General features: G+C 33.2%; 1 protein-coding gene across 3 annotated transcripts in view; it reads left to right on the top strand.

Annotated features, from left to right (window-relative positions):
• The window catches only part of LOC102912650 (connector enhancer of kinase suppressor of ras 2-like), a 410,055-nt gene that overhangs the window by 346,281 nt on the left and 35,940 nt on the right, over positions 1–27,834 (top strand). For all 3 annotated transcript variants that reach the window (XM_042269133.2, XM_042269132.2, XM_076562981.1), the window contains 4 exons: positions 1,074–1,122; positions 3,985–4,208; positions 7,904–7,977; positions 15,664–15,735. In XM_042269133.2, coding sequence (XP_042125067.2) covers positions 1,074–1,122; positions 3,985–4,208; positions 7,904–7,977; positions 15,664–15,735 — 419 coding nt within the window. The remainder of the gene's footprint in view (positions 1–1,073; positions 1,123–3,984; positions 4,209–7,903; positions 7,978–15,663; positions 15,736–27,834) is intronic.

Genomic DNA, 27,834 nt, shown 5'->3' with positions numbered 1-27,834 from the left:
ACAGAGATCCTCCTGCCTCTGCCTCCTGAGTGCTGGGATTAAAGGCATGCACCACCACTGCCTGGCTGTCTGGAAATTATTTTTTCCAATAAATATGTAAAATAAGATTTGATACAAGAAAACTCAGGAATTAACAAACAATAGAATAAATTGGAAAATTACAAAATTGCCTACTACAAGGGAGGCTGGCACAAAAAGTGTTATAAAACTTATTTTCTCATACTTCAGTTGATTATTTTAATTCCATGTAAGTTTTTTGAACTATCATTCCTTATTGCCAAAACAAAATAATAAACTATCAGAATACCTAATAATAATTTGACCCAACCATGCATTGAAAAACAACAAACAGTTGAAACAAAGGTATATTCTGGAAATTGAAGGAGAAATTAATAGAATGGAGGATAATAATCTAATCATTTAAATTCTTTTTAAATTTGTATGCATGTATGCAATGTTTCTTGGTCATATCCATCCCCTACTACCTCCCTCTAGCTCTCCCTGTAACCTCCCCATGTCTCCCTATTCTCTCCTTCTAGTTACCCCTTCCCAAATACCCCAACATATTCCCAACTCCCTCCCAAGTTAATGACTTTATTCATTTATTTATTTAGTAATGTTGTTGTTTTATAACCCACGAAGTCCATTTCATGATTCCCACATGTGGACATGTGTAGGTTCATCCACTGGTTCTTGGGCTATGTACCAATGACTATCCCACCTTCTCACACACAATGAAAAATGTCACACCCTTCTTTAGCAGCCATTAACTGCCATTAGCTCCTTAGTTCAGGGTACGGCATCAAAAGCCCCTCCTTCCTCCATGTTGGAATATTAAATTCACTTGATCTCTGTAGGTCTTGTGTAATAACAGCAGTTGCTGTGGGTTCACATGTACAATAGCCATGTCATGTCCAGAGGCCAGCCTTTCACAGCAGTCTTGCTTATCCTATGGTTGTTAGATTCTAATTTATCTCTTTTCTATAATAAAATGACTAGCAACTCCTAATTATAGTAAAATATTTTTGTACTTTCCTACATTCTAATTAATTTGCATATTATTTTCTTTATAGGATTTTATAAATTGCTTCATGAAGGCAAAGGCCCAAAACTGGATCGATTGTAAGTTTTTATTTGTTGGCTTTGTTCCCTTCTGTTCTTGTAAATGCATTTCTCTCACCTACTGCTTGTATTGAAGAGCTGAAGCATAATAGCCCTAAAATCTCAGAGATGTTATAGAACATTTCTGTTATAGTTCCTTTTAAAGAATAGTAGCATGAGCAAATAGTTTTAGTAACATATGCATGCCATATGAAAATATCCTGATAGCAATGATTAATCCAAAGAAATAGACACACATGGGTTTTAAGAATTATATTTGACTCAAACTTTTGTTGACTGTATACATTTTCCTTTTGTCGTTCATTCTTCAAACTACCCCAGTTTCATAATGGGTAATTTTCCTGGCAATAAATTAAGTTAAACATTAAAAAATGATGGAAAAGATTATACGTGTGTGTGTGTGTGTGTGTGTGTGTAAAATACAGCAAACCCTGTATGTTATACACTGAGGGGTTTCTTTTTGTCTCACAGAAAATTCATAAAATAGACAAACTACTTTGTTTTATTTGTTTTATCTTTGTTAAAGAGGGATGTCTTCTTCAGACATGTGTTTGTTGAATTTTGTGGTGGGTTCCTTGTTAGAAGATGCCTGCCCTATGATTACTCCAAGTATTTAGGAAAAAAAATTATTGCTGACATAATTTTATTCAACCTCTCTTCAGTGCACACATTTACTTTAACAATATTTTAGCAAGCTATCAAGTACATTTCCTTAATATGGATCCAATAAAAGGCTTTAAAGTAAGTGTATCTTTTTAAAATTTCAGCAAGAGTTATGGGCAAATATAGGAAACAGGTATAATTGAAGACTTAGATTCTTGATCAAGATCTGTCACCAACTTGCAATAACATTGCAAATATCACTTGAATTTTGTTGGTCTTAATTCTCCTCAGTGAAGCAAAAGATTAAAATACATGATCTCTAACATATTTGTAGCTTTAAAAATATTTGGTTCTAAGGTCGTGAAGAAGAATTTATCTTTATCACTGACGCTTCCACAGTAGAAGTGGAAAGGAGAGACCAAAATTTGAAGTATCAATATTGAAAAATCATTACAATCCTAGTCTTCATTTTTCTTACATATTTATACCTGTATGAACTAACACAACAAAAGTGAACTACTGTGCTAGATATACCATTACTTTATAATTCTGTGTTAAACTGTTCTCTTTGGTAATGTACTCCTGAGAAATAGCTGACCATAAGAAAACGTGCAACTTTGAAAAGCTTTGTGAAGAGATCTGTAGTTTTTTGTTTTTTTTTTTACATAATCTCTTCAAGTAAAGTAACCTAATATGAGCAGCTATTCAACTTAAACCTGCTGGAAAATTTGCTTATATTAGTAGGATCCCGAGAGACCAGTAAATTGGTAATTAGAATAATTTTTACAGGCTGGACTCTGGAGTGATATGTTTTTAGAAGTACAACTATAAACTTATAGTGACATATATTACAGTTATAATTAATATAATATGAACACTTTTAAAGTTTAATAGTAGGAGTAGGTTTGTCTTGACCTTTTACAAAGCAAAGACTGATAAGCTCAATACATTGAAGTATTCCCAGGCCAAACTTCCATGTTTATTATGCTGAGATACTTTAAAGTATTTTTCAAATGAGCCAAATTCTTTTCTCAGTGACATTCATAATCTCATTTGCACTGATATAAGTGTTGAATTTCTATCCATTAACTTACTTTAATTACAACTAATTTATTTACATTTCAGATTTGTCTTTACAGATTTAGGCTATTTACTAACAAGTAGAATAAGAGACATTGAACTTCTGAGGTTAAAACCATTTATATCATATATTGCATAACAACAATAAAATACTAACAAGTAGATGGAATTTTGATCTAATATAGCAACAAAACAATAAAATACAAAAGACCAAAGAAAATGAAATATATAAAGCATATATGAGAAAAACAGAAACTTTTCAGAAAAGTCTTGATAAATTGTGTTACATGGCTATGTTTAAAGCTAATAATATCCACTGTAGTAAATATTATGTGTTTTAAATTCACCTTAAATTTTTAAATCAGAATTTCAACACAGTGTGTTTGGAAGCTAACCCTATTTCTAAAAGCTCATCTAGGCAAAAATAGTATGAGAAAAAATCCAAAAATAATTATAAAATTAACAGGAAATAAATATTCCTTAATAAATTACCAAAATTATTTTGAGTTTATGATAATACTATCTAGAAAAGATAAAATGTTTTGATATTTTAATGAAAGAAATTAGAAATATCGAAATAGACTAAATATACAAAATAATTCAAAGTATAATAATAATAATACTTGAAATCAGTAGAGAAAAGAGTATTCAATAGATGGTTCAGAGCAACTGTCAGAACATTTGGAAATAGAAACATCCCAAGATCCCTATTTTATATGATATACAAAAAGCAGGATGTCTTAGTGATTTGAATGTAAAAATGAGTAAAACTTCTAACAATAAAAGGCAAAAAATATGCTTTTCATATCTATGGCTAAATAGTGGAAACTGTATATATACACAGTGTCATAAACAAAAGTAAAAGGCAAATAAACTGGGGGAAAGATTTTGAATATATATGACAGACAGAAGGTTAATAGCCTTAATATATCAATCAACTTAAAAATTAGTGGAACATAGGAAGAAAAGCAAAAAGAATGCTTAAATAACTACTGACAAAATAAGAAATATAAATGACTATAAGTAAAGAAAAATAAAAATATTACCATTTGTAGTGAGAACAACTCTCTAATATTGATGATTTGCTAGATTATTGTAAACTTGTGAAAATGTTACAACAATTAAGTCTGTATTGCTATGATATCCAAACTAACATTTTATTCCTGATTGTTTTTGCAGTGTCTTGGTTTAAAAGGCTCTTGCCCACATTTTTCTCTGAGGAAAACCGTCGTTCTTCTTCTAAACCTCGATTTTGTGCAATAGCCTGTACTGAAATGGGCCATGGGAAATGCGAGGGATGGCTTTGGCATAAGAGAGAATCTAGAGGAATCTCCTTTTTTAGTTGGAAAAAATACTGGTTTATTTTGAAACACTCAACTCTCTACTGGTTCTCACATCTGAATGTAAGTACACCAGGAAGCAAAGAAAGTCTATTGCTGAAAATAGTCCTTTGTGTTAGTAGTAAGTGTATATACTTCTGGCAAATAAAAAAGATGCTCATAATACCAAATGTCACGAATAAGCTATTGATGCTACTTCTTGCTTTTAAAAAGGCTGTCCAAGTTGTCTAGTATGTCTAGTAAAGGTATTTTAATCAATGGTTTAACAGTTTTGAAACCAAAAATACCTGGTTTTACTCCAAGCCCTTTCACTTATTAACTCCAAGAGACCAAGAAAGTTATTTATCTTCCTTGAAGCCCATTTTCTTCAAAATGAGTCATAATACTTGCCAAAATTTTCATCTCTCTTTCTCTTTTGTTTTGATCCTCTCCCTCTCAACTAGATCCATGTCACAAACTTTTTTTAAAAGTACTAGAATCCTTTCATTTGGATAAAAGTGAAATGAATGAGGTGCCTTTTACTGGTTATAAAGCCAAACAAATATCATTTTACAGGAAGGAATTGGCAAGGTCATGAGTTTTATTTTGGACATACCAACTATAAGATGCTCTGAAAGTTATCCCACTGGGGAGAGGAGTCTAGAGCTTTGATTAAAGCTTCAGCATTTACTTTAACACCTGTCATGCACAGCTAAACTTCTTGATACTATTTTTATGCTTTCTGTTTTCATTAACTCACTTCAAGTATTCTCTAATCTCTCTTTCCCCCTACTTTGTTGGGACAGTTTTCAGAAGATAACCATGAAACTTTGATGTTGCTAAGTCCAAAAGACACCTTCAGACTTCATTTTACTGGACCTTTCCTCATTTTTATCATGTCACTCCTAAACAATTTTTTTTCAAAATTGTCATATTTTCTAAGACGCTTAAGTTTCAGTTCTTTAGGAACCAACTTTAGGTTTTGTTATTTTTATACACATCTTTCAATAATTATTTTCCAATGTATACAACCTCAATTACTATATGCATATTGAAGTCACATATATTTATTGCTATACCCTAAATTTCTCATCATATATTTAGGACTCATGAGTTCAGTTATCTCTCCATAGGGCTCTCAAGATTTCCCCTATTCAACATGTGCAAAGCAAAATTCATTATACTGCTGTCCTTAAAATGATCTCTTCCCTCTGGTTTTCTGCTAAGGAGTTATCCTCAAATCCTACTTTTTTTGCTTCATACAGTGTATCCATCTCTAGTCTTTCCAAAATTATCCCCTAAGTATCTATCAAATTCATCATTTTCTCCCCATTTCCACTGTCTAGTCCAAGCCATTGTTAGCTTTCAAACAATTTCAATAGGCACCACTCTCTGTCTTGTTATATTCACTTTGGCCTCCCTCTAGTTCACCACTGTAATTAGGGGATCTTTTTAAATATAAATTTTGCCATATCCCTACTACCTCATTTCACCCCATTTTCTTATTTGTCTCCCTATTGAAAGCCATTACTAACTTTCCATTACTCTTACACAAAAATGTCCTTATGATGGACTATCAAGCCTTATATAAATCCTGTACCTCTTCTGTTATATCTTGTACTATCCACCCTGTGATTTTTATATTCCAGCTACACTGGCCACTTCTGTTTTCTCAAATGTGCTGTGCTCCATCCATTTATGGAATCTTTACATGTGTCTTCCTTCTTCTTGTAATATTCCATGATCTCTGAATGTTAATTTCATTAACAACTCAATTTCCCTTCAGATATTACTTCAATACATCACTTCTTTAGGGAAGCCTTTCTTGATCCTACTCTATCAGTTAAATGCTCATTATCTCTCAGTGTCATATAACTTTAATCACAGTGTTTGACCCCTTGTAATTCTAATTTATTATTCTTATATTAAAACTGTTTCCTCCTAGATAATAAGCTTTCAAATGTACTATATTTATCTCCCCTGGTGTCACCTAACTAATTCAGTAATATATCTCTCATATGTGCCACCATATATATATATATATATATATATATATATATATATTCCAATATAATAGTTTAATCAATGAATATTTGTGATAATGTAGTTAACATATTTAAAAAACCATGGTACAATGTCTGTCACATAAGATTTTAATGAATATTATTTCCCATCATATTCTCCTATTCCCTTTTTTTCAAACAATGTGGAATTTTTCTTTTTCAAATGTGAAAGTTTTCAGGAGCAAATGTGAAATACTAAATCGTTTCACAGTCCAGCCAGACATGATGAATATCATGAATGTTACACCTGTTGAAATTAAACAGAAAAACACATTGGGCACCAGATTAAGAAGAATTGCTAAACAGTCTTATTAATAAAAAGTCTGGAGCCCGATATTGGGGTTAAAACTGAGAGATCAATGGAATATGACAAGTCACAGGCAACCTTACCTTACCAACACCTCAGTCTCCAAAGAGACCTGTTTCCTGTATACCCACACCTATATGCCTTTCTGTTCTGCCAACTCACTTCCTCTCTCCACCCAGCTACATCATTTCCTCTCTATCTGTACAGACCTCGAGACTTCTGTGGTTAGTGCTGGAATTAAAGGCATGTGTTACCATGCCTGGCTCTGTTCCCCAGTTTGATCTTGAACTCACTCTCCCTGATGGATCTCTGCCTCCCAAATGCTAGGATTAAAGGCATGTGCTACCATTTCAGACTTCTATGTTTGTTATAGTGGCTGACTTTTTCCTCTGATCCTCAGATAAGTTTTATTGGGGTGCACCAAGAAAATATCATCACAATAGTAAATTCTATTCACTATAGTGTTTTCACCTAAAGAATTTTCTTACAATTAATTTACTTAATATAAGATGAATCAATGTTCTGGCACCTTTTTTAATGGTTCCACATTTTTGAGTATTTTTCTACATGATCCTTTATCAGATTGTTACTAAAATATATAGGTTCTGATTTGTTTTTTAATTTCAAGATTACTAGACTTTTATTTCTCATAACTTTAATATTCTAAAGTATCTTTTCCCTTGTGAGTTACAAATGTTACAACTTAGCAATAACATAATCCCCTTTTTATCCTTGAAGAAATTGTGACTCAGAAAAAAAAGTGGCCTGGTAAACATGGGCAGATTTATGATGACTAGAATTGAATAAGTTCTATAAACATGTAGGAAGGTATTCAGCCTTGTGTCAGTTCATGACAATATGATGCAAATTTGATGGGTTGCTTATATATATGATATAAAGGACACAGAAATAAAAGATTAAATTTCAAAATCTGCTCTGTGATGTTCTTATGCTAAACAATTTCATCCTTAGATATTTCACTATTAGATATTTCAGAAGCTTTGAAGTTGAAAATGATTGATACCTGTAATCATCATTCTATGTGAGACAACTGAAGGTTTATTAATGTTCTAAATGCTGCTATAGCTCTTCTCTTTGCTGGGCTTCATTGATATATTTTTGTCTGCTTCAAATGCCTTAATGTTGGTGAGAGCTATTTGCATATTTTGAAATAATTCTGTATAATCATTAATGTAAAATCTGTTGTTACCATTGATGGTTTAATAAATGCATGGTCCATTTGCTTTGCAAAAGCTATTTCAAGTGCATGCTAAGCAAACTGCATTCCTTAATAAGCAGTCTAGAAAAATGTTGTTTGTTACAACACTGGTGACCTAGCTCTTGTTTTCCGTTTCAACTTGTAAACTCTCTCTTAAATCTTCCACTTATATTTTTTCATTCTTTCCTAGGACACCAAGGCTGATGGTTTCATTTACCTACCAGAATTCCGAATTGACTTAGCTCCACACTGCAGAAGAGATCAGTAAGTAATAAGTGACTTTTAAATTCAGAATTCAAATTAATACCCTAAAATAGAGCTATAACAGGGTCTAGTTTATAATTTTAAGTTTTTCTTGTAGTTCCTTTCATGATTTTTCAGACAAGCAGTGTTTCAGGATTATACTGTGAGTAGAACTTATAGTTAATAGATCCCATAGGATTAACATAATAGTTAATATATTTTTAAATTATGATACCACTCTAATTCATTATTTATCTTTATTTAACTATAAATATTTTAAAATATGAATATATTATAGAATAATCATAATATTACTTTATTTTTCACAATCTTTCTACATTTGCCATAATTATAATTGTACAAGTCAAAGCTGTTCACTCTGGGTATTATATAAGTATTATAAAATTAACATGTTAGAGGGAGGTCAGTATATAATTAGGAAACACTGATTGGATAGCTAGAAATACCTGAATGGTATGCTTTTTATTATGTAAGTCATATTCTTATTATAGAGTATCTGGTTTTCCAGACATCAAAAGAGATGAACAGACTTCAGAAAGTCCAAGGAAGAGAAATAAATCCAATTAAAGAGATATTAAAAGAGATATAAAAATATGTTGCATGGTACAAAGTTAATGCAACTGTCATACATTAGTGGTAGGGATAATGATGTTATTATTTAATTTACTGTTTTTTAATTATATTAAAAAACACGAAAACTTGGAAAGAAATTGGAAAACATCAAGTTGAAGAAGTGTTTGATTTACCAATAAGATTAAATAAAAGGCTATTAACGAATATTTTTATATCTTAAACTCTCTGCTAGAGTCTTTAAATATTCATTATTAAAGTAAGTAGAAAAAATATTCTAGTGTGTAGCTTTCCAACTGCAAATACTATGTTTCTGCTACCAGACTTGCAAATATTGTTAGACAGTATTTATGTATGCAGTTAGTATTGCAATTTACATTGTTTTTCCAAATCTGGCCTATGATGTACAGGTGTGATTTATCTACCCATGAGAAAGTTGAGGGCAGAGAACCAGACTTAATTTAAAAGTGGAAGAGAGTTAAGCTATTCAAGGCCTGAGTCACTTGAACATTAAAGTAAATGATTAAATTATAAAGAGAATAAACATATAAATATAAAACTATATGGACCCAATTCTTAAAATATACTTTCAAACTTGTACATGTTTAACACATATCCCCTGACCTTAAGGCTTTTATTTTTTTATTCTCATTTTTACTATGTTCTTTATAGTATTTACCTGCTCTTTTCAATTTGGAAAACATAAATCAATCATTATAATGACAAATCATTCACAGTACTGGTATTTTTTTAATCAGTGATTCTTCATTTGATAAGATTCACTGCAGAAGGGGAACAAATACTACTCCTGAATTTGGTGCAGATGTTAATATTCCACACAGCAAGAGACAATGGATAAAATGTTTATTTACAGAATGAGCCTTTTTGAGGAGACCATAACAGGCAGGCATCCCAAGCTATATAAAACTGGCTTGAAAAGGGAGATTAGTTAGATTTTTTTTCTTGTGGTCACCTGTGGCTTTAGAGTTTAAAGGTCTAGCCAAACAGGAAGAAATGGCAGAGTAGAAAATGAAAACTATCAGCAGTCAAATATCAAAATAGAGTCAGACTCTGTATAAACCTTAAGGGATATCTTGTCTTACTTGACTGTATTTAAGTATATATAAGGAAAATGAACTCCATATATATATATATATATATATATATATATGCCTTATGATATAAGAGAAATGATAATGACCATTGAGGGAATCAATTATTGAGGTTTTTTTTTTCAATTTAAAAAGGCATTCAGTAGTTTCATAAATGCTCCTCATATATGAATATAGACCAGATCTTCACCTCAGTTCTCAAATATCCCCATGTCCATCAAGTGACCCCCCACAAAAAAATGGAAGTGAATTCTTACCCATTTGCCTTCTCTAACTTTGTTTCATTCTTTTTCTTCTTTATGTCATTTACATACTTAAGTGGTAATAGGGCTATAAACACAGTAAACTAAGTGATATATATATATATATATATATATATATATATATATATATATATATACACTTCAAGTACCAGAACTTAGAAATGTTCCATAACCAGAAAGACCTAAATTCCTTGGAAAATTATTTAAGGAAACTCAAAATTCAAAATCAGATTTGATTAGAGTTTAAGGTACTATCAAATCAGAGAACTTATAAATTGAGAACCACTTAAGGAAGAAGAAAATGTAGACTTCTGATTCATAAATCAAACTTCAAGAGAGCATTTTTTTACTACAGTGAGAAGTTCTTGCTTCTAAAGTCAAAGTATATTATTTATGATAATTAATTGCCATCATTTTGTTGTTTTATGGTGTTTTCTTAGACTTTCATTTTATTATGAGCCTTTTTGAAGAGGCTTTCTTCTGACATGATTAGTTCCTATGAACTCTTGGGTATGTTTATGAAGGAGTAAACCAACCTGATGGTTTGAGGAAAGTGGGGGAATCCTAAAGGCTATAAATTTGGTCACATATACTAACCTAAATAAAAATTTTAAACCTATAGCATTGCAAAAAAAATCAGTGAATTTTCACATTTTCTAGTGAGTTTTCTCTACTGATAAGTCTAATTATATGATCTAAGTTTTTATTTAATCTGATATATAAAGTAATTATTAAGTCAGTTCCCTTAAAGTGAACAATTCTGCTAGTAGAAAGATGCCAATACTGATTCTATGCTATCAATATTATGATACTCTGGAGAAAGAACATTTTATCGGGGTTTTAATGTCTTATATGTATGATACTTAATTGAAAATTTTATTTTAAAAGATTAATTATGAATACACAATTCACATTATGAAATAGTCATTACTTCATGAAAATGCCTGAGCATTTTAAAAAGTAGTAAAATTATTTTTAAATGAAGAATTTGTAAAGTAATCTGTTTTTTGGTGACAATATATGACTTAGAATAAAGAGGAGTAACACTCAACTTTTGAAAATCTGTTTATTGTGGGAAGAATGTTATACTTTAAATTGATGACTTACATAAACAGTAAGGGATACCCCATTTTTCACTATGATTGTTTTTCTTTTATTATTATTTTGTATATTACATTTCAGCTGCAGTTTTCCCTCCCTTCCTTCCCTCCAGGGCCCCCATCTCTCCTTTCCCCCAGACCTATGCCCCCTCAGTCTCCCCTCAGAAATGAGCAGACCTCCAAGGGACATCAACCAGACACTGCATATGCTAAAATAAGACCAGGCACATACCATCACATCAAGGCTGGATGAGGCAACCCAGCAAGAGGAAAAGAGTCCTATAATTAGGCAAAAGAGTCAGTGACCACCCCCACACCCACTATTAGGAATCCCACAAGTAAACCAAGCTACTCAGCCATAACATATATGCAAGGAACCTAGATCAGACTCCTATCACTTGTGATTGTTATTTTATTCTTCTCCAATTCTCTTTTTTAGATAAGCCATACTCTCAACATAAAATATGCTAAAATATCTAATTTGTGCTATCACAGTTTTCTTTGACTTTCAGAAATGTCTTGAATGACTTATGATATAAGAGAAATGTTAAATGTCCATTGGTGGACTCAATTGTTGAAGTTTTTCAATTTAAAGAGGCATTCAGTAGTTTCATGAATGTTTGTCAGCTGCATCATATTTATACTTATGAAGAACAAAACCACAAAAATACAGTACCTTAAAAATAGGGGGAAAGAACATTGAAACATAAATCTTCTAACATCAATATGCAAAGAACATTCACAAAATTTGATTAAAAAAAAGGTTGAATACCAAAAAGGATATATCCTTATATGAGTCACTGGATGTTTTACTTTTAATAGCAGCAAATTGGAACAGCTTCATACCAAGACTCTAGAAAATTGTGCACCAAATATTTGACCTCATTGCACAGGATGCACAGGGAGAAAATTGCTTTGTAATAAAGGCCATCTGTTCTTGATGCAGCAAAAGCACTTTCCTTTTATTCTTTAACATTTATAGAACTAGGTAAATTACGGCAGACCATGATCAGACTATGATCTACAGCCATCCTGCCCTGAACATGCTTGATGTCAGTTTTGTCCATGGGAAGAGTCAATTTACACACATGATAAGTTTGTATACAAACAAACTACAGAAGTATTTTTAGAATTATAATTGTCTATCTATCTACGTACAAATTTTGTATTTTTTTTTATCCTTTCTGGAATTAGTCCACAGAAGTGCTATTCTTCAAAGGTATTAGAAAGAGACTAGATCAATGGCTTGTGCATATTAACACCAGCAGTCTGACAGATGCATTCTTTGCCAAAATCTTTTTTTTTTTTTTGAGACAGGGTTTCTCTTGTGTAGCTTTGCGCCTTTCCTGGAACTCGCTTTGTAGACCAGGTTGGCCTCGAACTCACAGAGATCCGCCTGCCTCTGCCTCCCGAGTGCTGGGATTAAAGGCATGCACCAACACCGCCCGGCACCAAATTATTAAAAGTGCCCTTTCTGGAAATGATTAACCACCTCCCCTCTGCTTTGACTTGGACAAACTAAGAACTTGTAAAAATATGTTCTATAAATCATCATTAACATTGGAGAGCTGTAAGTAAGTAAATTTAAAGTAATTTTTATATAAACTGATCTATGGAATCTTAAAACACTATTTTTGGTCATCTAGGAAGTTAAAAACAAAATTATATTAAACAAAGCTCTACATGAAACTCTTTTTAAAAGGCTGTGAGAGAGGTTATTACAAAGGCTTCTCCTCCTTTCATAAAAGAAACAAGCTATGATATTCTAACAGATTCACTATAGGAACATAAGCTATGACTAAATACATGATTGAAAAATAGCAGCAGTCATCTAGATATATGACTTAGCACACGGAGTAAATAACAGGAAGTGTGCAAGTATGTAATACCCTTGTTGCTAGGTTACTAAGAGAGCTTTAGAAATTAAGAAGGCAGTGATACCAAGAAATTTAAGATATAAACCATAAGGTGAGCTGGGAGGTGGTGGCACACAACTTTAATCCCAGCACTTGAAGGCAGAGCCAGGCAGATCTCTGCGAGTTCAAGGCCAGCCTATTCTACAGAGATCCAGGACAGGTACCAAAACTACAGAGAGAAACTCTGTCTCAAAAAATAAAAACAAACAAACAAACAAACAAACAAACAAAAAGATATAAACCGTAAGGTGAAAAAACATACATGGGTAAATAGCAATAAAAAAATCGGTGTTTCTTTGGTCAATTCCCACTCTTGAATTGGAATTTCATATCTGAATTTGAATATATGCCAAATACTGGAATTAATATCTCAAATAATTATAAACTGAAATGTATATACAGACCCAACAAGATTGAAGTAGTAAATTACAGACTGAACGAGTATGAGAAAATTAAAACTCCATTGCATATTTTCAAGCATTTAAAGCAATATCAGAGAACATGTTTCATCTAGAGTTTTTGATACAATAAAACTTAGAAGCCCAAATTTTAATCCAGTCTCAACTCTCAGGTACTATGAAAAGGTGTTTGAAAAGTACAATGTTTCTGTTGCTAGCCTTGAAAATTAGTTGGAAAATCTGATCCTATGAAATTCCTGATTTCTATATTTTCAGTACACACTGTCTACCAGGTGCTGTGTGCTAAGCAATTAGCCTATGTTATGTGATATAATACATCTCCAGGGGGGCATTGTCCTGCTTCTACAGATGAGATGACTGAGAGGTTAAATGTACTTGGCCAAGTTTTTCATCTAGCAACTGGCAGTCTGTTGGATTTAAGGAAGCTTTAACATTTTGTGTGAAGCAGGGCCTGGAACCAGTGGCTTTGGATATCCGATGCAAGTGTGCCACTGCTGAGCTACAACCCCAGTTCCAGTTGAACTCTTAATTCATTAGCATGCTGCTGGAAAGCTTAAACTACTAAAACTTAAGGCTTCCCTTAAAAGAAGCAATTTGGATTTAAGGATTTAAGTGTACTTGTAGATTTATTGTTTTTAAAACTTCCAAAAGAGGTTTTCTTGATGAAGGCCAACACCGCTATTTTACAAAAGAGTAATATTGGATGTTTTCTACCAGTTTGTGAGAATATTTAAATAAATTAAATAACCATTTAACACATATATTAAATAGAAAAGAATTGAACTGATTGTAAATTCAAACTATTTGAAAGTAATATCCCAATTAATGAAGCAATATCAGGATGATCCTTTATTGCTAGTGTGAGATGAATTTGCAGAATCAGGGTCATTATTGAAAAAAAAACATTTTTGTATGAAGGTAGATATCAGAAAATTCTCAATTTTGTAAGGTGACTTATAAACTCTAAAAGAAAATAATCAAGAGCTTCTGTTACTAGGGATATGATCAGATTATATTAAATTTACTAGAGTTTGGCGGTGGTGGCGCACGCCTTTAATCCCAGCACTTGGGAGGCAGAGCCAGGTGGATCTCTGTGAGTTTGAGGCCAGCCTGGACTACCAAGTGAGTTCCAGGAAAGGCGCAAAGTTACACAGAGAAACCCTGTCTCAAAAAACCAAAAAAAAAAATTACTAGAAAATACTGTGATAGGAGATATGCAAGAGTTTGGTTTTGATCAAAAGAAACTCAGTGTTATAAATATTCCATAATATTACATAGTGCCCTATACTACATTAATAACATTCAAATTGATGCTCTCAGAGTTTTGTTTTAACAGGACATTTAAAAATTCTTCATTTTTTGTCTTAATTTGCATCATTGTTTCTACTTGAAAGTATATCTTTTACGCATGAGAATTTAAACTGTAAAATACATGAATTAATGAATAAGAGGCACATAGAAAATTTCTGCTAATTCTAATAACATTTACATATATGAAAACAGCATGAAGGAAAAGGATAGGAATTGGAATTATATCCATATATGATTGATAATGATATTAATGAGTAAATTAAACAAAGAAAGATCCTCAGAAAAATTCTATTTTTTCTATTAAGGCATAGTTTATATTATTGCCAAACTGACACTACTCTTTAAGTACTGTCTTTCATTCCAGACAGTATTTGTAGGTAGGTAGGTAGGTAGGTAGATATATGATAGATAGACAATAGATGGATGTATAGATATAAATTATTTCATAGGCATAGGCACATCCTTTGCTTTTGAAAAGACATAGATCAAGAGAAAGAAGAGAGCCATATTTATTTTTCTACATATCAATAGAAAAATACTTAATGGGATTTAGAAGAACTATTTGAGAGAAACTTCATTATTCTGAAGAAGTGTAGAATCTGATTAATAACTCAATTATTTTAAAATACCCTAGTTCACCGGTTTGCTTAAAAACAGTAGTGCTCCAAATCTTGTTTTCTTTTTCTTTATTCTTTTCTCATACAATAAATTCTAACCACAATCCCCATTCCTTCCCTTCCTCCCAGTCCCCCTCCCTCTTTTAAGAATCAGAATACTTTCTGAGTGCCTGATTAAAAAATCAGTGTCCTTCTTAATTTTCCATTACCAACGCATTACCTTTGGCAAGTTATTTAATCATTTAAGGCTTCATTTTACCCAGATTAGAGATTTTACTAGATGGCTGCTTCAATCCTTTCAGAGTGTTATAGGATTAAATGTTCTAACAGTTGTTAGAAAGAAAAGTAAATTCTATGCTTTTTGCCTTTTTCCCATAGTGCTTTCCAAGCCACCCATGCAAGAATCAAGGATTTCTACTTTGCTGGTACATGCTTGGATGAGATGAATTAGTAAGTACTTTATGTTCATTTATTCATATAATGTATATTGAGTAACAATTTTGTTACAGGTATGTCCTTCAATCATAGAAAATAATGACATTTTAAAAATAAAAATTATTTCATTTTCATCCTAATGTTATTTAGTGTATTAGAAGGTCAGGGTGTCACAATGTGGAAATATGTGACAGAATAGGACTTATAGAGAAGGTACATTTATACTTTGAGTGTTTATGGACCATCAAGTAAATAACTTTATTTAAAGAGGCAAAGAAAGCCATTAAAAGGTTTTCAGAAATAGGTAGGATCCTATGGAGAAGAAAATGAGAAAAAAGGAGTAAAGGGCTTACAGAGAGATAGGTAAAAAGACTTACTTGGATTATAATGGTGGCAGTGAAATTGAAAACTAGTAGATATATTCAAGATACCTTTAGGAGGTAAAAATCAACTCAGTTTTCTATGGGAACTGAAGGTGTAGAAAGTGTCAAGGATGACTACTAGGTTTATGGCATATAAACCAAGATGAATTTCATCATAATTTTTAGTAAGATGGGGGATAATGGAAGAGTATCATGTTTATGAGACAAGAGTGTGTGTTTTATCTGGGAGCACATAGCATTCGGGGTATCTTCTTATATCCTGTGGTGTTTAAAGTAGATAGTTACTTTGAGTGGAGCTCAGAGTAAAAGATTCAGCTGGAGATATAATTTGTGAGTCATCTACATTGATATGACATTTGAAGTCATGGACATAGGTAAGAACAATCTGGACAGTGGCTCTCAAGGTCAAAATAAATTGTGAATCTTACTAAAATACAGATTTCTGGGGCCCATATCTGCTCATACAATCACTCATTTAAGAAGGCTCTGGGTGACGCTAAGGATTCATGATTCCAGGGCTCTGAGAAACACTGATCTAAAAGGGGGCATAAGATGGATAAAAGTGAGAAGGGAGCCTTAAACAACTAAACATTTAATTGCTGAATATAACCTGCAAAATAGAAATTTCAGAAATACAGGCATAATTGCCATGATTCTAAACACAATTATTCTATATACCCCTGAGATTCTGTAGCAGAGACATATGACCTTAAGGAAGAAAACATATTATCCTTTTTAACTCAGGGCTTTTTCCGACTACAATTTATTTGAATTTATGTTGTTAGCCCCAGAAGTTACATGTAAATATTTGTAGATATAAATGCTCATTTTCTATATCTTAAAATTATCTAAAAGTGTGCCTAAATTTAAGGACTAAATGATTGTGATCAGAGCTGTCTAATATCTAATTTATTGTGTTTTCTCAATGTAAAAATAAGCCAAAATAGTTTTAGATACCTTATACAATGTGTTCATTATTCATAATAATCACAGTGTTCTAACTGGCATTTACTACTATAGAGCAAATAAGATATTCTATGTACTATTATTATGTACTGTTGAAAATCTTTGGAAAATGATTGACACTAACTGCCTTTACTGAAGTGGAAGTTCAGCTGTATCTTGCAGGCTGACATTGTTTTGTGTAATGAAGAAATATGTGTTATGCAATTAGTTTTACATTAATTTGCTGGAATTTTGAAAGAATGCACAATACAATTGATAAATCATTTCTTATCTTCATTATACTGCTGTCCACAAACTGACTATAGTACTGTGCCACAAATTATTTGAAAGTTTATTATTCTTTCAAGTATATCACCTTTAAGCTCTTTACATATAAAACACCATGTATATAGATGCAGTTTTTCCATTGTAACAAAAAATATTCCATGTAAATAAATATGCTCTGTCATGCATTAACTCCAACTTAAGAAAGCTTTTATTGATATTTCAAACTACACCTTACAAATTTTAAAGTGAGACGACTAACATTAACAATGAACTTTTCTCTATAGTAGGATCTTATATTCATGTTTAATTAAAATTAAATTAAATTACCCTTAATTTCAAAGAGAATATTGCTTACATTTGTATTCAACATGCCAGAAGGAAGGGTTGTTCTTCCCTTAGTGAGTTTATTATAGCCCACTCTCAATTTTAATTATGTTGAATTTAATACTAGTACATTGCTACTGTCTATAATTTATGCCTAAAAGACCCAAGCACAACATTTGTATTGTCTGGAGGGAAAAATAACTTCCTTCTTGACAGCACTTAACTAATAACTTGTTATAAGAACAAAATAAAATTCTGACAATTATCAGAGAGGCTATGTGATTTTTCCCAGAAAAAGGCATTCTAATTAATATAGCTAGAAGCTTCCTGGAAAAGGCACCAAAAAATATACTGAAACAATAAGTGCACTTTATGCTGTCAAGACAGAAAGAAAAAGAAGATTGGCGTTTGAGAGAAAATAGGGAATAAAGGTGGTGTTTAAGTATAATCATGCCTGTTGCCCTCTTGTCTTCATGAAGAAAATGTGATGCTCCAAAAGAGTTAAATCCATTAGGTGTTTGTTAAATGACACAAAAAAGAGTTAAAATGTGTCATTGAATACAAAATGACTAACAGAAACAAGATTGAGACATTTGGCTGCACTAAACAACATCAAAACAATTCAACTGTTTCAAAGCAAAAGTGTTTTAACCCTGACAATTAACATGTGACTTATTCTCCTTACCTTTTAATGTTGAAGAGTAGCTTAAGTGAATGTATTCCATGGCATTCTTTCCATAACAATTACTTTTTTCTAGTCAAAGAAATGCTAAAAGTACTCTGTGACAAATCTTTGTTGGTTAAATTTAAAATATTCAAATTACTATGTCATAATGTGCAACAAGAACCTAGAAATCTTCATAACCTTTTTTTCAGGAATTTTGTGTAATATAAAAATTGAAGAAGTGTCATTTAGTGAGAAAGAAGTAGTTATAGTCAGTCTATTATTATTTTAATTATCATTATTTATTATTATTTTCCCTGAAAAAAATCATAGTTTGTGATACTATTTAAGAAGTGAAAGAAAGGAGCATAAGATTGTTTCAATTAAGATAAGTATTTGTCTACACTGAAATATAATTGATTTTGAGCATACACATGGAAATGAAAAATTGAAACATTCAAAGTCATGTATGACTGTACGAACCTTAACTTATTCTTTTTCATCTGATATTTGAAGCTAAGCAGGGTGGGGCCTGGATAGTACTCAGATGGGAAATATTGAAAAACAGTGATATATGTCACAAGTTTTCCTTTCTCTTAGTGAAAGAGATGATATACTTTGAAAAACAAAAATAACTACTCAACAAAAATACACTGAGTTCAAGAGATCACAACTACAATGTTATCTAAATCAATATAGTTTCTCTGATCTGTTATGATATAACATCTAATATGAAAAATCTAATGTAAATTTGATTTTACATTAATATGAAATCATATTTTGGGTAATAATAGGCACATAAACAAAAAAAGTAACCTATATTAAAGTAATTTTTGTCTGCCAAATAACTTCTAATTTTACATATAATTTGAATAATAAAAAAATTAACTTTTGTTTTATTTATTCTTTGTGTTTTTCACATCATGCATCTCTATCCCATTCATTTCCCTGCCCTTCATATCTATCCTCTGCCCTCGCAACCTTCTCCCCAAAATAAAATAAAATAAAATTTAAGAGAAAAAAAAAGGAAAAAATCAATCTCATCATGGAAGTTAACCCCTTTATCTATATATCTTTACTTGTACAAGTTAATTGTAAATAGTCATTGGTCTGTTTTTAGGCCTCTGGTTTCTGCTACACTATCAATGCTGGACCCTCACTGGAACTCTTTTTGGTTATCCTGTGTCATAGAGATCCTACAGCTTTGTATCTGCAGGACCTGCCCCTTCAGGTGCTCCAGCAAAGCACAGATGAGGGGGATGTTGGAGTGGATTAAATCATAACCCTGGTTCTGGGCCTGGACAGCTGCAGAGCAGTTGCAGGGTTGGTCAGCATATCAGCTCTCTTTTGTCCTCATTACCAGTGTGAGCTCTCCTGCATTGCTCTGGTTAGTTCACCCCTTGCAGCGGTAAGGGGTAGGGCCAGTTCTGCTTTAGTCTTCAGGGTCTGTTCTCGCATACCTACACCTTCAGGTTAGTTCTACTGTGTTGCCTGGGCGAGGTATAGAGGCCATTCTCCTGAGTGCTGCAGCTGATGAGGGGCAGTGACAATTCTCCAGCTCTTATGACCTCAGGGCCAGCTCTCCCACCTGCATGATGGGGAAGGGCTACTCTTCTCCACCCATGCCACCACATGACAGATGAATAATGGGGACATCTCTTCCATGCTCACCACTTACAAAAGTATTTTGAGTGATGTGTTAGCACAAACCTATAATCCCAATACTCCTGCTGAGGCAGTAGGATTTCAAGGGCAGCCTCAACTACATAGTGATATCTTGTGTTAAAATAATTATTGTAAAAATTAATAATCTATATTGACAGTATATAAAATAAATATATATTTGTTGTAGTAGCAAAAATACAGAAATGAAGATCCATCGCTAGTGTTTTTCAATGTGATGGAAATCATTATCAATTGAAAATATAAGGTTAAAACTTTAATATATTTTCTACGATTGCAATGATAACCAGAAGGAAAGCATCTGTAGGACATATACAAAAGGAAGAAAGGAATGTCATTGAATATCACTATAGCAAAATGAATAAAATTCAAAGGAAAGCAGGAAGAGAAGAACAAGACCCACAACACATGGAGAAAAAAAACTAACAAATGTCAGTAGTAAGTCCTTCAACATCAGTAGTTACATTTAATTGGAATAAATTCTATAGTCAAAGGACAAATTGTCTGAATTCATTTTTAAAAATAACAGATTTGAACCATACTATGTCGATGCACATAGGATACCCATGGATAGAAAATGGAGGGACAAAAATAGTTTCCCTTGGAAATGGAAACTAATTGAAAACACAGACATCCAAATTTGTATCAGAAAAAAATAGAATTTAAATTAAAAATTGCTTTAAAAGCATAAGGGCAAGGTGAAAACACTTGTTGCCAAGACTGATGACTGAACTACATCCCCAGGATCTATTTGGTAACAAGAGCACACTGACTCGCAATGTGAAGGTTTTCCTCTGACTACCTCACTCATACTATAGTACATGTGCCATTGTTTGTGTATGCCCACACAAGCATGAACGCATGCACAGCCAAGCAAATGCAAATACATAAAAATAACAGAAACACACATTATTAAGTAATCATGGAAAATTATCTAGGATGGACCACTCAGTTTGCCACAAAATAAGATTCAGTGTATTTTAAAAGAATTAAAGTTTTAAAAGTATCTTTCCTTATAAAGGGAAGAAAAATAAAAACTTTTTTACAAATAATTAATTCAGAACCCTTAATTCATTTGATATCAAAAAGACTCAACACATTTTATTAAAAGAAATCTATGTGAATGTATCTTCTAAATCAAAAGAGCAACAGAATTTTATTAAATTTGTTAAAATTTAAAGTCAATTTTGTTTTAAATTTAGCCATCCATAAACCAATTGAATATTAATGTACTGTTTTCATCTCAATAGAGAAGGAGCATAAAATTAGAGACCAAAAATTTTGAGAAACAGTAAATGTATTCAGCATTAAAAAGCAATATTTCAAAAGATGGGAATGGAATTATAAACTGGAAGCTCCAAATGATGGCTATTATCTGATGAAGTATATAGAAATATATCATTTTTTTTTTTTTTTTTTTTTTTTTTTTTTTTTTTTTTTTTTTTTTTTTTTTTTGGTTTTTTCGAGACAGGGTTTCTCTGTGTAGCTTTGCGCCTTTCCTGGAACTCACTTGGTAGCCCAGGCTGGCCTCGAACTCACAAAGATCCGCCTGCCTCTGCCTCCCAAGTGCTGGGATTAAAGGCGTGCGCCACCACCGCCCGGCTTAGAAATATATCATTTTATCATGCAGAAACTTACAGATGACTCTAATAAACATACCCTTATTACAGCTAAGTAAATCTGAGGTTTCATTGTTTTTAAATCTGATCGAACTTATAAATCCCTAATGCAGCAAAAAATAAACTGTAGTATGTAATATTGTTATGAGTTAAGTGTTTATTCCTTCTATGATAGGTATCACGATAATACCTAGGGAACTTAAGGTACATATTAGACAAGAAAAAAGACAAGGCTAGAATTCTATGTAGAAAGTTTCTCTAGAGTATACATGTATAAAAGACTGACAAATATTTTTGATCACAGATTATAGGCTTCATATACTAAGAGCCTGTAGGATATAGATATGATAGGATGAAAGGTAAATTATTGAATCTACTTTTAAAAAGCAGCAACTTGTTTAAAACTATTTTACATTGCTATGGATTTTAGTTTATTTATACAATTTTAGAGTTGGTTTTCTTATACTATATATAAATATTTCTACTCTCATTTAAGATATTATGTTTATGTAACTCATTTAAATTGTAATGGATAATTAAGAAATGCAGATTAATATTAGTGTTCTATGATAGTCTAACTTATAGTCATGTTAAGTTCTCTAGGTATACATAGATATAATTCAATTAGGTAGGTAATCTTCAAACCCTTCAAAGACCTACAAAATATGGCATTTAAAATGTTTTAATAACTTAGACTTTCTGGACAATGAGACATGCCTGCTCCTAGCAGCAAAAATTTACTTCAAAGAGGAAGATGGACATTGAAGACACTCCATATGGAATTTATCTTCTTCTTGACAAAAATAGCCATTTGGGCAAGAAACTGTTCTTGCCTAAACTGCTTGACAAAATGTTGTATCTGGACATGCAGGACCCATAAGATGGTGACGACTGAACAATGTAAGGTGAGATGCTCCTTCAGGTTCCTGCTTTGCAGAAGAAACTGCCAGACATTCAACAGAACACAGAAAAGAACAAAATCAGAGAACATAAAGAACTCTAATTACTTACTTACTGCCCATAGCTTGCTCCACCTGCTTTTATATATACTCCAGAACCATCTCTCTGGGTGGCACCTCCTTTTTTATTAAGGAATTTCGTATTCATTTTACATACCAACCACAGATCTCCCTATCAACCCTCCTCCCACCCCTCCAATCTTCCCCCCCAACCCACGCCCAATCCCTCCTACAATAAGACAAGGTCTCCTATGGGGAGTCTGCAGAGCCTGATACATTCAGTAGAGGCATGTCCAAGCCCCTCCTCCTGCACCAAGGCTGTGCAAGGTGTCCAACCGTAGGTAGTGGGCTCCAAAAAGCCAGCTCATACACCAGGGTTGGATCCTGATCCTACTGCCAGGGGGCCCCTTAAGCAGATCAAGCTACACAATTGTCTCACTTATGCAAAGGGCCTAGTCCAGTTCCATAAAGGCTCCACAGCTGTTGGTCTAAAGTTCACGAGTTTCCACTAGTTCGGTTTGGTTGTCTCTGTACATTTGCCCATCATGATCTTGATGCCCTTGCTCATAGAATCCCTCTTCTCTCTTTGACTGGACTCCTAGAGCTTGGCTTGTTACTTGGCTGTGGATCTCTGCATCTGCTTCCATCAGTTACTGGATGAAGGCTCTTTGATGACAGTTAGGGTATTCACTGATCTGATTTAGATAGAAATATAGAAGAGAGAGACAGTTAGAAACACGGGAGCCTCAGGAGGGCCTGGGTCAAAACCCACCAGCCCCTTCTGTCTCTACTAAAGGGCTTTTAATGGAATGCCAAGGGGTAGAGCAAAAGACCTACCCAGCACAGCCATGTGCAGACCACTGCAAGCACCTGGTGACCATGCACATGGACAAGCCATCCCCTAATGCAGCCCTGCTGTGTAAAGCAAGCTCAGATCTCACTATGAAGCTTTTGTGGGCTCCTATAGGTCCCTCCTCTTAATTTTTTAAAGAGCCCTTCAGGCCCCTCAGATAAGCTGGGTCTGTCTTAGGTCGTCCCTTTCAGTCAGATAAACCTTACCCATCTTGGAGATACATGTTCCATCAAGTGCCCTCTGTCTTAGTTTGGGAAGCTGGCAGGAAGAACCTTGCTCATCCCTGACTCAGCCTTTGGCAGGAGGGAGTACTGAGTTTAACTCAGCTCTGGCCCAGGTTCCTATGGAGCTTACAACCTCCACAGCAATCTCCATTAGCTGCCACACCTCACAGCATAGAAGTAGAGGATGATAAGAATGGCATTTCTTTTTTGGAATTGGTGTTAAGATGTCTATAACAGCCTTACCTGTGCCAAGCCCTTTTTAAATTAATAAACTCTTGATGCAAACTGCATCAGATAAATTACATCAAACTTAAAGATTCCCTTAGCTTCTACCAAACTCTGGTTCATTAACATCAATATAATTCTAGTAAAAACATTACATATTTACAACTATCATGATTATTTACTATACATATTTACAACTAGCATAGCCACTTACTATATGTATTTACATGTCTTACAAACTTCCATCACTACATATTTACAACTCTTTACAAGCTTACTTATTTATACTTCTTACAAACTTATATTCAATAAAAAACTCTATATAACTAGCTTACAAACTTATATTCAAGAAAAAACTCTATATAACTATCTTATAAACCTATATTAGCACATATCTCTTAAAAGAACTATTTATCAAGCTTATATGTAAAAGGAAATTCTATAGAACTATACAGACATCTAGAACTAACTTACACTAGCAAGCATCTAAAAGAGATTGCTTAGTATTTTGAAGAGATTTCCTAATACCTGGAAGAGATTTATTAGCTAAACTACTAGCAAGACAAGAAATACACAAATCATTTCTAAAGTCAGAGTTCATAGTAAAGTTCAGAGTTTATAGTCACTTTTAATATCATTCTGAAAGTTCTAACAGTTGGAAACGAGCCTAATTCATCAATAACTCCCTCAACCCTAGGATTTAGTGAGTGCTATGGCTATGGAGTTGTAACACTTGTTTCTAGGGGGCTGTAACACTCTTGGGACAATGCCCCTCCCCCAAAGTCACCTGTCCTGCTGAGCTCTCTCAGCTGTCCCAGAACTGTCAGAGATGCACTCTGTGGCAGATGGTTTCTAACTAAGGGCTGTCCCTTTACCCAACTCATTGCAGCTCCTCTGTACCACAATTCAGACAAACATTTCTGTTACAGCAGAATTTTCAGTTTGCTCTACCAAAAAGTCTTGCCTCAGGATGAGGGTGAAATTGCTATATTTAACTGCCATAAAGTTCTTAGCAAAAACTCCTTGTGCAGCTATTACACACTATCTCAAGCCTGCATTGATTTGCCACTAGTCAGACAAAAGTAGTGTGGCTCAGAGTTCCATTTCTTACCAGCTTTTCATTGGAGCTGATATTTCTCTGTTCCATATTCATCACCAAACTCTCAAAACAACTATCCCCTTCTTAATTTTTTAAAGCTATATTTACCATAAGTTCTTCTAACAATACTGATATTTCTGATTTATATTAGCTCAATATTTCTGGAAAGATTATTTGTTCACCAAAACTGCTACTGTTAAAAGGTGTCAAGAACATAGATGTTGTTTCATGAAACACATCCTTCATTATCTTAATCTGAGGAAGAACATTTTCATGAACTAGTATTCTTACCTCATTCATTAGCTTCTCAACCCCTCATGTTATTTTTGTTAGCAGTTGTGATATACTCTGATTATGAGTCATTAAGCTTAGACTGTAGTTGTAAGTTTTCAACATTCAGTATTCCACCTATTTTTCCTATTATTACAGTTATCAGTGAATTCACTAAGCAATCATTCTAATTTAGCATTGTTTTCTTATAGGGAACTTTAAAGTGAAGCAACTCTAGTTTGGAAGACAGCTAGATTTTCTAAAGCTTGGTTCCAATCTACAAAGCAGTTTTCTATAGGAAGCTTTTGTGGGCTCCCACAATCATGGTATCACCCTCACTGATCCCCCACTCTGTCCCTGCTCCAGCTTGACCATCCTGTTCCCTCATGTTCTCATTCCCCATCCCCACCCTCCATTGTTTCACCTTATCCCCAATTTACTCATGGAAATCTCCTCTGTTTCACCTTCCTAGGGCAATTCATGCATCCCTCTTAGGATCTTCCTTGTTAGCTACCTTCTCTGGAGCTGTGGGTTGTAGTCTGGTTATCCTTTGCTTTACATTTAGTATCCACTTATGAGTGAGTACATACTATGTTTATCATTCTGAGCCTTGGTTACCTCACTCAGGATGATATTTTCTAGTTCCATCTATTTGCCTGCAAATTTCATGATGTCACTGTTTTTTTACTGCTGAGTAGTATTCCATTGTATATATGTACCACAGTTTCTTTATCCAGTCTTCAGTTGAGGGGCATCTTGGTTGTTTCCAGGTTCTGGCTATTACGAATAATGTTGCTATGAACAAAGTTGAGCATTTATCAAGAAAATGCCTTATAGACATGCCTACAGGCCAATTCTTTAGAGATATTTTCTGAAATAAGATTCCAGCTTCCCCAGTGTCTCTCATTTGTGTCAAGTTAATAACAAGAAAACTAAACAGCATAATCATATACACAAAAAATAAGTGAGATCAAAAATTAACAACTGAAATTTACACTTTTAAGTACAGTTAAACAAGCTAAACCTAAATCTAGAATAAAGGGCGTGATCATTGTTAGAACTGATGCTAATGAGTTTTGTTCCCAGCACCCACATAGGGCATCTCAAAACCCCAGCCATAAAAGTCCTAATATGTGGGGACCTGCCCCACCCTGAACTTAGGTCACCTGTGAAGAGGTGGCCTGGAAAGAGGAAAGGCAAGTGCGCCTGTTTCCCAGCCTCCCTCTTACCTGGAGACAATCAAACGCAGCAGGGAGTCAAGTTAAGCAGGAATTCCTTTATTGATAAGCAGTAAGCCTCTTTTATACCAGAAAACATCAGAACCCTAGGAGGGGGTGAAGGAACAAACCAATCATTTTAAAGGTCACCCTATTTACAAGTTGTTTATGCCCTGACACTATCTCGTGTTTTTTAGTATCTTATCTTAGCATAAATAACTTGAGCTAACTTTCTTTCTCACCATTTGTACCTACTCTCTGTGTAAACCTTAAAGCCTAAGCTCTATTTATCTGAATTTCTCTCGGCACCCTCTTTGCAGCGCATGTATGCCCCACACTAATACTATAAAATTCCTAGAGTAATGAAATTCACAAATATAAATTGAGCCATGGGAACACAGCAAATAAAGGTGTTTGGTGGAGATAAATTTCAATTCTGCATTATTTAAAGCTTCTGATAGATATTTAATAGCAATATAACAGTATTTATCACTAATTAACTGTATATGAAAATGGTTTAAATGATAGATTTTATTGTGATTTTTTTACTACAGTTGAATGAAAATTACCCCATATAATTTGCTATGTAAACAATTTCAAAGCTATATTAATAGTTCAATAGACACCAAAATAGCATATGACAATATCAATTACTGATAACAACTCGCAACACAAGGAATGGAAGGTAATTTTCTTGATTTGATTAAAAAATAGCCATAAATAAAATACATTTAACATCCTAATTATTCTTGGAATAACTATTTCACTCTAAGGTCAAGAAGAAAGCTGTGTTATCTATTCTTATCATATATTCAGTATTATACTTTATATTTTATTCCATGCTGTCAAAAAAAATGTGAATAGAGGAATTTTTATTCACATATGTCCTGATTTTCTTTATATAAAATTGATCCAAATGATTTTGAAGGTTATGTGTAATAAGAGAAGTGAGCAAGGTTGCAAGATATAAAATTAATGTATAAAAGTCATTTGTATTTTCTTATTTCAGCATCAAACAATCAGAAATTAAAATTCTAAAATGCCATTTAAAATAATATCCAAATATATTAAATGCTTGAATGGGCCAGCAAGACCACTTACTAGATAAGGGTGTTTACTGCCAAGCCTGGTGACCCACATTTGATCCTCAAGTTCCACATGGCAGAGGGACGGAATGAACTGAAAGTTGTCACAAGCTTTGACACACTCATGATCACATGCATACACACACTCAAAAATAATTAAAATGTAATGATTTTTAAATATTTTAACACTTTGGAGATTACAATGAAAAATATATATAAAAAGTATATATCAGAAAATGAGAAATATTGCTGAAGTATTTTAAAGTACATTTAGAG

The sequence above is a fragment of the Peromyscus maniculatus genome, chromosome X, assembly GCF_049852395.1.
Source record: "Peromyscus maniculatus bairdii isolate BWxNUB_F1_BW_parent chromosome X, HU_Pman_BW_mat_3.1, whole genome shotgun sequence".
Taxonomy (NCBI): domain Eukaryota; kingdom Metazoa; phylum Chordata; class Mammalia; order Rodentia; family Cricetidae; genus Peromyscus; species Peromyscus maniculatus.
Note: the sequence above shows the minus strand (reverse complement) of the source record. Positions and strands in the feature narration are given on the sequence as shown.